The sequence below is a fragment of the Silurus meridionalis genome, chromosome 24 (genome assembly GCF_014805685.1).
Source record: "Silurus meridionalis isolate SWU-2019-XX chromosome 24, ASM1480568v1, whole genome shotgun sequence".
In the NCBI taxonomy this organism is placed as follows: Eukaryota; Metazoa; Chordata; class Actinopteri; order Siluriformes; family Siluridae; genus Silurus; species Silurus meridionalis.
This window is the reverse complement of record NC_060907.1, coordinates 10,879,876-10,891,329: the sequence shown is the minus strand read 5'-3', so window position 1 is coordinate 10,891,329 and position 11,454 is coordinate 10,879,876. Positions and strand designations below refer to the sequence as shown.

Below are 11,454 nucleotides of genomic sequence, written 5' to 3'. Positions count from 1 at the left end.
GATACACATTTCTACCACTTACCAATGAATGGACTTTTATAGAATGCTGTTTAACCTCCTATGGAAACATGAGATACTATACTCTTTTTTTGCTTTGTCCAAAAACAATAGCGTCACAGTGTAGATTTATTCATTACCAGAGACCTACTGCACTTTTGTACGTCGCTCTGGACAAGGGCATCTGCTAAATGCAGCAAATGTAAATGTAAATGTAACTGTACCAAAAAGTCTGTGGTTATCAACATGAAAGTGCTACCTTATTTAAAACATCTAATATAAATGGGTTGAGATGGGTTCTGATATCTAATTACTCATAAGGTCAAGGATGTACTGTATGTTTTTTAAAATACTTTATATGCAAGTTTCTTAGTTTCTTTTTTTATATTTCTGGCTTTGTTCTGTATGTTAAAAAAACAGTTCGTTTTCGGTTCTGGAAATAGAGTCCCTTTTCACAAAAGATTTCCTTTGAACAAAATAACAAAACAAATATTCTCCACATTCAGTGTTTCTAATACTGTACTTGATGTTGTAAGACTTCTGATGGATCCTAAAACATGAATGAAACAAGAAGTCGCAAGTTCCTAAGGGAACCGCGAGGAGGCACTAAACAACCAAACTAAAATCTTAAACCACTCTTTAACTCCAGTCATAACAAGAGAAATGTATGTGGATTTTGACAGACACGTGCATGTTCCTACTGTTTATATGCAACAAACTAGATCATGTTACCATAATTTTAACATTGAAAAATCCATCCCTAGAATGAATTACAGCTTTACACACTTTTGGTGGATTATTTTGCCATGCCTCTTGTAAAACTTCCCAAAGTTGTTCTTCACTAGTGGGAGATTTCTTTCTGAATTTGTGATCGAGTTTATCCCAGAGCACCTCAATAGGATTTTTGTGCAGTGACTGGACAGGTCATTCCATGATAAATAACAGGTGATTGTCTTGTCTTATTGTGAAGTTGGGTTAGTTAGCCGCAGTCCAGACGGAATTGCATTATGTTGAAGTATGGAATAGTATCCATGTTAGTTAAGTATTTCTTTTACTTAAATGTTGCTGACAATGTTGTCAGACTGTGATGTGAATATATTTGAAAAAATATGACGTTTCCATTCAGTGTATATTTTTTTATTTGAGCATGAAAAATTCTCCTAACTTTACACAGTACAGAAAACCTCAGTGTATTAGAAGGTGTTGGTGCTGCGTCTTGATCTTTGATTTTAATGACACCACACACACACACACACACACACACACACACACACACACACACACACACACACACACACACACATAACTGAGAGGAGGTCAACGAGTTGAGGATCTCTGGTTTTTTTTATTACCAATGTGTTATAACATGATTTTATCAGACCATTATACCCAGGCTTAAGCCAGTCAGTAGACTGAGGTAAGTTCAGTTCTGATATGTTATCAAAAGCATAAAAGCAAAAAACTCTCAGTTAACAATTTCTGCATAAATTTCCGTCTTTTCTCAAATTTCTAAACTCATCTATGTATCACAAGTTCTACAGTACAAAACAAGCCCACGATACTAAATGTAAAAAAGAAAAATTACCATCTAGCAATTTAAGGACAAAATTAACCTGCAGGTTTTAAAGGCAACATTGTAAAAATAAAAATAAAAATATGTATTTTTGTAATTATCACCAGTGCTCCCTTTTTGAAGCGTTTCACATTGAATACTTTACTCCATCAACAGAGATACTGAATGTGGACACTTTATCTGGTAAGTCAACAAAGCCTATGACCCTTGTACAGACTTTTGTTGTGAGCGAGTGTGTGAATGGAAAAAAAAACCCACCAGAGATGAAAAGTATTGAAGTACAAATGTATTTTTCTGGTATCAGTACTTTACTTTTACACTATTTATTTTATAACTTTTTACTTTCCCTCCACATCTTTAGTTTTGATCTATTTGTTGACATAATCAATATTTTTTTTCTTCTCATTGCATGCTGCTTTAAAGCCCATCCACTTATTCTTGCCATTGCATGCTTTTTTCAATCTACCACTGGTGTGCCATTTCCTGGCTCTCAAGCACCACAGACGTAGACTAGTTTACGAAGCTCACAACAAGCAAAGCAGAAGGCAACAAGAAGTACGGCTAATGCGGAGTCAGCGATGTAAACATGACTAAGAACAGAGACACTTCTGATCATCATCATCATCTTTTCTCTGCTTGTGTTCTATATGGTGGATGTTCAGCCTGGATACATTTATTAGATAACAAAATTTTACATTCTTTTGTATTAATATATTAATATAATGTAAGATCCAGTTACCAGCGTGACACTAAAACAGGTAGTAGTTACTTCGTACTTAATGGAAGTACATTTTAGAGCCGAAACTACTTTACTTTAACTTGAGTCAAAAGGTGTGGTCAACACTTCAACTTTTTTCAGAGTTTGTTATAACATAAGTATCTAAACTTCTACTTGAGTGAAGGATGTGTGTCTGTATGCCATTGCTGACCCACACAGACTAATGAGCCTCAATGAAAGAGAGATTCCCACCAGTCTTTGTCTTACATACACATACAAGCTCACCACACTGTTTGTGTACAAATTGGGAATTCCAGATGACTATTATGTGAAACTTCACATCTGTTACACTGTTTAACGTTTAACTATGAAGTCACTCCATCACACATTCGCTGTTTTTTCCACTTCTCCAGGCAAGCACTATCTGTCTTATTCCATCAAAGAAACCACTTTGTATTGATTACCGGCTGTGCTGCATTATTAATCCCACATCAAAGTTGACGATTTTCCAAGAACAGCACGTCCCAAAATGTTCCAAAGTTTCCAATAATGGTATTTAATAATTAATTAAACAACAACACGTGTTTAACTCATAATAACAGACACCACTGCCTGACCTCACTAATGCTCTTGTGGGTAAATGATCACAAATCCCCACAGCCATTCTCCAGAAGAGCGAAGTCTGTTATAGCAGCAAACAAGGATAGACTCTGTGTTAATGCCCGTGGTTTTAAAATGGAAACTATTGGAAGTGATGAAAAGATGTCCACATTCTCTTGACTATGAAACATATGAGTTGTGTTTATCATGTGACCTTTATCTGGAGTTCTTGGTTAGGAAAGTTCAAATGTGTCTTTCCAATAGAAAGTGGAAAGCACTTGTTGAAATCAAATAAACAATCTGACTATGGTAATCATACACAAGCTATTAACTGAAATACAAACCAAAAAAGCAATATACACAATAAGGGGTCAAATCAAGCCGACTTGAACGGTTCACATCATCTAATGTGCCACATAAAGCCTAATAATAGACCTCCGTGGACATGCTCTCTGTTTTACTCAATCAACCTTGAACCAGGATTTATATTCTTTAAGAAGAAGAAGAAAGGTGCTTCATAGTTGTCACACATACTTTACAGCACAGTGAAAGTCTCCCTTTGCATATCCCAGCGATGTTAGGAGGCAGGGTTCAGCCACTTTACAGTGCCCCTGGAGCACAGAAGGTTAAGGGCCTTGCTCAAGGGCCCCCAAGGGTGGCAGTTTTGGCGATATCGGGGCTTAAGCTCCAGACCTTCCGATCAGTAATCCAGAGCCTTAACCACTGAGCTACCACCACCCCTTTAAGGCCTGTATATGAGGATCATGCTATCCCAGCAGCACCCTCTGTAGTCTGTCTGCTGGCACACTACTCTCGTCCTCTGACTCAGCGTCGCTCTGTGGGTTGGAGCTGCAAGGAGAGCTGCATTCAGGGGAGCAGAGGTACTGCATGAGGGGAAGGCGGAACTTTCCACAGAAGTCGACAAACTTGATATGACGCACTCGTGAATCAAAGTATACACCTGAGAAAGGAGAAAAAGCACAAGGGAATAGACTGAGAAGTCTTAATCTTAATTAGAATCGAAATCAGAAAAATAGGTTTAATGCCAGGTACAGCAAAGGGTTAAGCAAAGAGCACTTTACAGTACTAGGAGTCTGTCTGGGTGTCAGGTGCAAACATATACACAGGTACGAAATGTGTACACAGTATGTGTGTACACTGTATACAGAAAGTGGCTTTGCATGAAAAGTAGTGCAATTTAGAATGTAAAAGTAAAAGTGACTGTCCAAACATATATACAGACATGAAGTATGTACACAATTTAGAATGAAAGAAATATTGTATACAGAAGCGTGTTTGCATGAAAAGCAGTGCAATTTAAAATATATGAACGTGAAATTGACTGTCCATAAGTTTTTGGAGGGGGGCATCTGGGGTAAGTGTGGCACTATTCAGCAGGCTGACTGCAGTGGGGAACAAACTGTTCTTGAGATCCTGGTACCGATGGACTGGAACCGCTTCCCAAAGGGAAAGGACTGAAAGAGTTTGTTTCCGGGATGAGAGGGGTCGGCTGAGATCTTGGCGGGAAGAGAGACTGCAGACGATCACCTTCCCAGCTCAGTGGATTACACGCTGCAGCTTGGCCTTGTACTTGGCTGTAGCTGCAGAAAACCATACCGTGATGCAGGATGTGACAATAGATTTGATGATGGCAGTGTAAAAGTTTACCAACATCTTCGCAGGGAGGAGAAACTTCTTCAGCTGCCGCAGGAAATACATACTCTGCTGAGCCTTCCTCATGAGGGAGCTGATGTTCTGCTTCCACTTGAGCTGGTGGTGCCCAGGAAGTGAAAGGACTCGACAGGAATTGAAAGGACAGGAGAGTCACCGAGGATGACAGAGGGGAGAGGGGCTGGGCCCTTTCTGAAAACCACTATCATTTTCATTGTCTTGAGAGAGTCAAAAGAGCTCCAGGTTGTTCATGCTGCACCATGACACCAGATGGTCCATCTCATTCTTGTAGGCGGACTCGTCCTCTTTAGAGATGAGGCCGATGAAGGTGGTATTACGAGCAAACTTCAGGAGTTTGACAGACTGGTGACCAGATGAGCAGCCGTTGGTGTACAGGGAGAATAGCAGAGGAGAAAGAACACAGCCTTGGGGGATCCAGTGCTGATGTTCCGGGAGTCAGAGACATGCTTTCCCAGCCTCACAAACTGCCATCTGTCTGTTAGGAAGTCCGTGATCCAAATGCACATGGAGTCAGGCACATTCAGCTGGAAGAGCTTATCTCTGAGCAGAGCTGGGACGATCGTGTTGAAGGCAGATGTTTATAATGTTTATAATGATAATGTTTATAATGATTTATGTCCATCTGTTGTGTCAACTCTAGCATGGCTAGCACTAAATAAAAGGTATTCTTAAAACCAGAATAATATTAGAGTTCAGGTTTAAAACCTCTCCCTTTAAGCATTCACTGTACTAGAAAGGAAGATTTTGGTATTTATCCCACAATAACAACTAGCTAGTCATGACTAAATACCTGCAAATCAGCCATTTACATTTATTATGGTGAATTACAATTGGCAAAATAGTCAATTGGCCGATAATCTACTGGACACTACAGGAAATGTCCACATACATAACCCTGAGGATTTATTCTTGCACTGGATCTTTTCTGTACATGCTCTAATGCACAAAATACAGTATATTGGGCATCTGGGTTTTTCTCATACCAGGTAAATTGTGACACATAGAGTCTTATATAAAATTGTTATTAATAAAGTCATTTAAAAAAAACCCTTTTGAACCTTCAAGACAGAGAATTCACTGTATAACCTTTTCTGCATTTTATAACAACAACTCTGTTACACAACAAAGCAATTTCCCCTTTAAAACAGTCAGGAACATTGGTCGGTTTCTATCCACAATGGCATTTAATGTAACTAACTCTTCGCAGGTCTGCCTTTGAAAGATCTCTTCAATTGATCCAAAATGCAGCCGCACAACTTCTTTTCAACCTTTCTAGGTTAACACTTTTGCCACGCACCTTTCACTGGCTTCTTGTAGCTGTCCACATCAAAATGTTGATGCTCGCAAGCCAAAATAGACCAGTACCCCATACCTCACATCTTATTACACCCTGCACTGCACGACGGTGCCTCTAATCCTTAACTACTGTCTAACTGGTCCCACCATCTCTCAGGGTACAAAGAAGACTCTTCTCTGTTCTGGCACATAGGTGGTATACTAACTTTCACTTGATGTCCAAACAGCTGCGTCTCTAATAGGCTTCAGATGACGTTTAAAGATGTACCTCTTCCAGTGGTTCTTAAATTAACACTAAAAACTCTCTTTCTAACTTTATTTTCTCCCAAAAGAGTTTTATACTGATAGTATTCTTAGTCTGCATCCTAATGAATCAGCATCATAGTGTATTTATTCATGGAGACTTCTGCCAAATGCCATATATGTAAAAAATAAAGAAACTTTAAGATTTCTGGCACAGGGAAAAAACAGAGAATCCCTAGAATGGTGGATTAAAATGGGTTTAAAGGTTGTTGCAGATCCGAAACACCCTGTTCAATTTAGAATAATCAGCAGTAAAATTGTTTAGTCTACACTCAGCATACATTATTATTTTGTCCCCTTTGGTGTTTTTGTTACATTTTTCAGGTTGAGGTTCATATCCTTGAAAATACCAGCTGCCTCTTCAGATGTTCAGTGCTGCATTAAGCGACCACATAGTCATCAGCCCTTGACTCTATCCTCCTTTCCTCTGTCCTTACCTGCACATTTGGGGTTTGGACACTTGCTGGCCGAGTCCAGGTAGCAGCACAGGTTAATTGGGAGATCATTCACAAGGTACGGAAGGTTCCGAGATTTGATGGTCCTTCCTGCCAGTTCAAGTAAGGACGGTGGGTTATTGGTCATGTCCTTGACAAAGCGCACAACAAGAGGGTTACCGCGGAGACTGAGCTCCTGTAAGTGCACAAGGCTGAGGATCTCACGTGGTAGAAATGTCAGGAGGTTATTATGGAGACTGAGAGACAGCAAAGAGTGTAGCCTGGAGGACAGACAGAAATTAAACAACATGAACAGGTAACACATGAAAATCAAAGAATTGTGTATACATACATTCGGGTTATTTATAATAATAAGTCTTGGACGCTGCATTAAATTCTAGAATTTCTGGTGAAAACTGATAAAAATGTGTATTATATTGTATACCACTTCCTCAGACAACTATATTTAACAGAATTTTACACTTATTGCATTATTATATATACACTATATACACAAAGGTTTGTGGACAAATGACCATAAGATTCATATGTGCTTTGGAACATCCCATTCCACAATTTCTCTCCATTTGCTGTTATAATAACCTCCACTCTTCTGGGAAGATGCTTCACTATATTTACTCCAGATTTGTGCTCATTCAGTGACAAAGGCATAACTAAAGTCAGTCTAATTTCTGCTAAAGCTGTTCAATAGAATTGAGGTCAGAACTCTACATCACGCCACTCAACATCTTTATCTTCAATCTATATTTTCATGTTGCTGGCTTTGTGCACAGGGGCATCACCATGCTGGACGGTGCAGGTTTGGGTCTTCGAGTACATGTGAAAGAAAACATCATATACAATTGTGTGTCTCCAACTTTGTGGTAACAGTTTGGAGAAGAATCACATATGGCTTGAAAAGTCATGTGTCCCAAAACTTTTGTCCATATAATGTACTGTATGTAAGTGAATAAACGTTTGTTCTCCACTACTGAAGATTGGTTTAGGTATTGAAACATGAAAATTGTGCCATGATAATCAAAACCCTTAAACAGAGGTAACACAAGAAATGTACAAAACGACCAAATTATTCATTATAAAATGAAGCGTTTTTTTGTTTACAGACGCCACCCAAAAAATTACTGTGGAGATTACTGTATAAACAGAGGTGAAAAGTAACAAAGTACAAATACTTCGTTACTGTTACTTAACCATAACGGTTAATCGTTACTGTCATGTTACTGTTATTTAAGTAGATTTTTCTGGTATCAGCACTTTACTTTACTATTTATTTTTCAGACAACTTTTTACTTTCACCCATGAAATGTTTTACACAAATATCTGTACTTCCTACTTCTTACATTTTTAAATGAGGTTCATTAATTTAGTTTTAATTTATTTGGTGAAATGTCAATATTTGTAAAGATGTGATTGGCTTCTCACTGCCGTTTTCAGAGACAGAGGGAGTCAGCGATGTAAACATGACTAAGAACAGAGACATTCCTGATGATTCACCTGATGATTTTTTTCTCTGCTTGTGTTTTACTGTATACGGTGGTTGTTCAGCCTGGATGCATTTATTAGGTAAAAACGTTTTAAATTCATTTGGTATTAATATATTAATTAGAGCTGTCAAAATTCACACGTTAATAACGTGTAACACATAATGCATTTTAATGCTTCTAATTTTATTTACACTTGATTAATATAGCACGCACTCCTGTTTGATCATTTTTATAAAAAAATATAAATTAATATAATTTCGACTCTTTTCAACAAGAAGCATTTTAAACAAATCAATAATGTAAAAAATGTAATAAAAATTTTTTTATGCAATTTTGTAAAAAAAAATTAAAATAAGTTTTATCTATAAAAAGATTGTTCAAATGGAACCAGAGTGGATTGGTTCCCACTTTCTTCAAATCTAATGGTGTGTGAGGTTAATAAAAAGTATTTAAAAATTCTAATATAAAATACTATTAATTAAATGATAAATAATTCAATAAAATACTAATTATTAAGAGTAACCTTGTAAAACAAAAATATTAAAAAATTTTCATGCTGGCTTGATAAAACGTTTGCAGTTTTGCATCGCATTTGAGTGAATAAATAAGCTGCATGTACAGACAGAATACAGGAGATGAAAAAGAATATACACTAAATATCAGCTGTTACCTGTATAGCTGAGGTGGTACACTCTGGATGCAGTTGTCGCACAGCACCAGGTACCTGAGGTACCGCAGGTTAGCCAGCTCAGGGGGAATGAATGAGATCAGATTCCCTCCCAGATACAACATCTGCAGCCTTCAACAAAGCAAAGAAAAGCAGGAGAACAGTCATCAAACATATAATTAGCCAGAAAATATTGAACACATTACATATTAAATGTGCTTTGTCACATTTACTACTGAACCAAGCACAACTTAAAAGCATAAACTTTAGACTTCTGATTATTATACAGTTATGTTTCATTGAGGTTAGGTTGATAGACTGGAAGGATGAATGATTTTGAAGGGGTAAGGATTTTTTTTTTTTACAATTCAAGAACGTCACAGCTCAAGAACATATACATTTAGGGCATTTGGCAGATGTCCTTATCGAGAGCAACTTACTAAATAGTTGTGGGTTAAGGGGCCATGCTCAAGGTCCAGGAAGAGGCAGCTTAGTGGTGCTCTGTGATAGAATTTGAACTCACAACTTTCCGGTCAGAAGGCCAACACCTTAAATACTAAGTGACCTCTTCCAGGAACTCAAATATGAAACAGGTCATACTGCATACATTCTCCTCTGTCGATCACAGGGACACGTGCCAATCACAGGCTGGGTGTCTGTGAGCTCATGTATGCAAAGTTGAATTTCATGTTCTTCAGATTGTGTTACATAACCAACATTTCATAAAGATTGGCTTTTAAAATCTGAGGGGAGTCAGGGAGGTAAAGGCAACTCTACCAGTTGGTAGCTGTTGTGTGATAAGGGGAGAGCGGGTTGGTGTGTGGGAACTGGCAGATGACCAGCGTTAGGAGAAAATGGGAGGGTGAAGGCTAAAGAGCACCTAAAAACAAACAGGATCGATTTCAACAAAGTGTGTTGAAATTCTGTAGTTTACAAATAACTTATTAACTTACTCTCCAGTGTTTCCTCTGCCCTTTCAGAGTGTTTGTTTAGTGATCTATCACATATCCTGTAATGCTGAATTTGAAAACCCAGCACTGTCATGCATTACTGATAAACTGCTATGCATTACAATAGAAAAAAAAATGTAAAGTGCGTATTTCTGGTTTGATCATTTTCCAATACCAACAGACCCTGAAGCGATTTATTCTGCTTTACTACAAAAACACTGACTAATCTAAAAGGAGAGCGTGTCCTTTTTTTGGTTACAAGCAAGCTGTGAAATATCTGCAAGGCAAGTTATTTCTTAAACACACTATAGCTGAATTATTATAGCTAGAAACAGTTGCTCTTCACCACTTGCTTGTTTCTGCTTGTTACAGAGACACAGAGGGTCTTAATCTTCAGTGTCTGCTATATACTGGTCAGGATCATGGTCAATCTGAAGGAACCCAGGGCATGAGGTGGGGCACATACTCCATCGCAGGACCACACACACACAATATAGATCAGCCAAATAATAATAATGGGAGGAAATCCATGTTAACAGATGAAGAGACAAACTGTACAGTAGCTGTGAGCTGAGCTCAGGATCTATCTAGTAACCCTGAAGATGTGCAGTATAGTGTTATTGTCAGACACACACAGCCATGCCACCTCACTTCTGCACAGCAGATAACTTCGGTTGTCTTCTGACCGAGGACATTAGTGGGATAGAAAAATGACCTGCCTGGTGAGGTTTCCTATTTCAGCTGGGATGCTTTTTAATCTGTTTCCTCCCATGGACAGAGATTGGAGTCGACTCAGTTCCAGGAACTGGTTGGGTATTTCTTTAAATCTGTTCCCACTGAAGTTTAGGGTCTCGATGGGCATCGACCCGAATTGTTTGGGAAACGAAGCTTCGTCCAGCTGATTGTTTTTGGCGACCAGCGACTTTAGTTTTGTGAGCTGCAGAATGTCCTCGGGGAAAACCGTGAGCGCGTTGTTACTCATGTCCAGGAATTCCAGGTTGGAAAACCAGCTAACAGAAGTGGGAAAAAACGCCAGGCTGTTGTATGCAAGGTAAAGCTGGTTTATCTGCTTGCGTTGCGGCTCAGTCATGTGCGCCAGGTTCAAGTCGGCCAGTTGCAGACGCGACATGTCTAAAACCGGGGTTTCCTCCATGACGCTGGGAGAAGACTCCATGGTTCAGCGTGCAAAAAAACAGACAATATTACAAAAAGAGAGCTGTAACACCAGCTACATTGTAATGTTACAGTCTGGGTCGATACACGAGCTTATTCTCCTGAAAGTCAGCAGAAACCTATCCAGATGTGCGCGTGCTCGGGCTCTTTATATGAAACGGCGTGTGACGTTGGTCATGATCTTTGGTCAGCGCGAGCCAAGTCAATTACTGATGAATATTAGGAGAAACAAACACACAAATAATAACGTGAGAAGAATATGAACAATGGAGTTTATCACCACTCCTCCCCCAGATGAGCTCAACACATAAATAACACGTGGTGACATGAAAAAATAAATATCACCTGGCATCACAAACCACAAAATCACACCATGCATAATGGCACTTGTAAAAAGAAATAATTGGAAGAATCGAATCACATGTAATTCATGTGCACAATGAGTGTATTAGTGAGAAATTCATCTGGAAAAAAGCTGCTCACACACCCTACATATAACAAAAGGCATTTCATGTGAGAAAGGCCCATGCATTAAATACCTCAAAT

General features: G+C 38.6%; 1 protein-coding gene across 1 annotated transcript; it reads right to left on the bottom strand.

Annotated features, from left to right (window-relative positions):
* Window positions 1–2,272: 2,272 nt before the first annotated feature.
* lrrc58a (leucine rich repeat containing 58a) lies at window positions 2,273–11,273 on the bottom strand. Its single transcript, XM_046837813.1, has 4 exons — window positions 10,455–11,273; window positions 8,789–8,917; window positions 6,617–6,894; window positions 2,273–3,849 (listed from the first exon to the last, which is right to left on the bottom strand). The coding sequence occupies exons 1-4, from the start codon at window positions 10,907–10,909 to the stop codon at window positions 3,656–3,658; spliced, it is 1,056 nt and encodes a 351-aa protein (XP_046693769.1). The 5' UTR covers window positions 10,910–11,273; the 3' UTR covers window positions 2,273–3,655.
* Between the last annotated feature and the right edge of the window lie 181 nt (window positions 11,274–11,454).